We start from the raw sequence: 1,698 nt of genomic DNA, 5'->3' as shown, positions 1-1,698 counted from the left end.
GAATATTGTCACCTAGAGCTTTGTCGTAGTCAAGTAGGAACTGCTTTACTTGCTGCTTTTTCCTTATCAGATTGTCGATCATCCTGTGCCATGAATTCCAGCGCATATCGTTATCAATACCGAGCCGTAATTTGATGCGCTCATCCCATGCATCACTGTGAATAGGTGAGTTACGTAGCCACAGCCCGATCCGGTGTAGTTTGCGCAGCGCTGGCACCATAATCCAGCCCCCCTTTTTGGTGTTGTCTGACTTATTATCTGATCTCGGTGGAGGATTTACCTTCTGAATGGAAGTTCTTTTGCATGCAACGCCGCCAGGATGCTCCGTCTGAGCTTCCATAGGATACATCGGATACGGTGCCGTTTTGGATCCCAGTTGATCTGCTATAGATTAGACGACTAGATAGTGAGAACAAAGCTGGAGTACGACGCACATTGCGGTCCTGCCTAAGCCTGGTTGATAAGTGCTGCAAACATGTGTCGTTTGGTGCCGCATTATCCCCCGTATGACAGCCGAGCTGATTCGCGATTTCGTAAATATCGAGTGTTGAGAAGATAATCTGAGACTGATGTTCACCGGAATGGCTGTGTCGAATCTCTGGTAGACTCAGAAGCGCTCGTCTGGGTTGGTAATCTTCGTCAACCCATCGTGCACACACTGCTAGCACACCATGGCGGTGCGGCGATGTCCAGAGATCAGATGAGATGTGGATCTTTGGAACGGCGCTTTGTAACTTAGCCTTTAACTGGTCCTGATATATGCTAAAATTCGCAGTAATATGACGCATCGCTTCATGCCTCGATGTCATTATGAGGTCCTCAATTGCCGGATTACAGGACAGCATGACGTCCTGTATCTCATCCTATGTAACTGCTGAAAAGGGAAGGCGACGATGTGTGAGAAGGCCAACCATGTTCTCAGCATATCGCTGAGGATTGAGCACTTTGCGGAGGGCCGATTCCGATGGCGTTGCTGTATAATAATTATCGAGCCTAGCTTGCTTTAATGGAGGTCCCATGTCCGATGATCGTTCGAGTACTGTGTTGTCTGAAGAGTTAACAATATTACGGTGTTTGCGTTTGGCGTGGTATATGGCGTTGTCTCGTTTGGGGTTTGAACAGGCCTGATCAGATGAACAGAGAAGGCATTCATAAACCACTGCTCCCTTAGTTCTGCGCTTCCTTGATGGTCCGAACTGACCCTTTTTGGGTTATGTCGCACGGAATATGCAATCGAAGTTCAGGACCTCAGATGATGCTGATTCTACATCAACGGTAGGGTCAATAGTCATCTGGGGCTGTGAGGTGAAATCTGTGGGTTGCTGTGATGAAGAAGCCATTATTAAGAGTAGCAGAGGCACAAAATAATACAACGTATTATATCTATACACTTGAGTGATGTTTGAGAGATTCGAAGGTTGTAAACATGGGAAAATCGGATGTTGTCAGGCGATAAAGTGGCATCCGACCTAGGGTTCCGTCGAGGTAATTTACCAAATGGTAATTTACCTATCTGACCAAAGTTTTTGACGTCAGAAACTTCTTGGTATTTTACATGTCAAAAACCTCTCATTGGCCGATGTCCATATCATCTCCACTATCTTCCAAATCGGTCTCTTCCCAACCCCAGCCATCGACAACAATAGAGTCTTGGAATGCGTTTTCTATCTTTACTAACCGAGCAACATCAACTGTCTC

At 46.3% G+C, this 1,698-nt stretch overlaps 1 protein-coding gene across 1 annotated transcript; it reads right to left on the bottom strand.

The window, feature by feature from the left end:
* Nucleotides 1–1,569: 1,569 nt before the first annotated feature.
* On the bottom strand, nt 1,570–1,695 carry FOIG_16909 (uncharacterized protein; the record flags this gene model as incomplete). The annotated part of the gene is made up of 1 exon (XM_031218389.1): nt 1,570–1,695. A coding segment is annotated over one exon (126 nt), but the record flags the coding sequence as incomplete, so codon positions are not given.
* Between the last annotated feature and the right edge of the window lie 3 nt (nt 1,696–1,698).

Source organism: Fusarium odoratissimum (assembly GCF_000260195.1).
Source record: "Fusarium odoratissimum NRRL 54006 unplaced genomic scaffold supercont1.310, whole genome shotgun sequence".
In the NCBI taxonomy this organism is placed as follows: domain Eukaryota; kingdom Fungi; phylum Ascomycota; class Sordariomycetes; order Hypocreales; family Nectriaceae; genus Fusarium; species Fusarium odoratissimum.
This window is presented reverse-complemented; position numbering and strand designations above follow the sequence as displayed.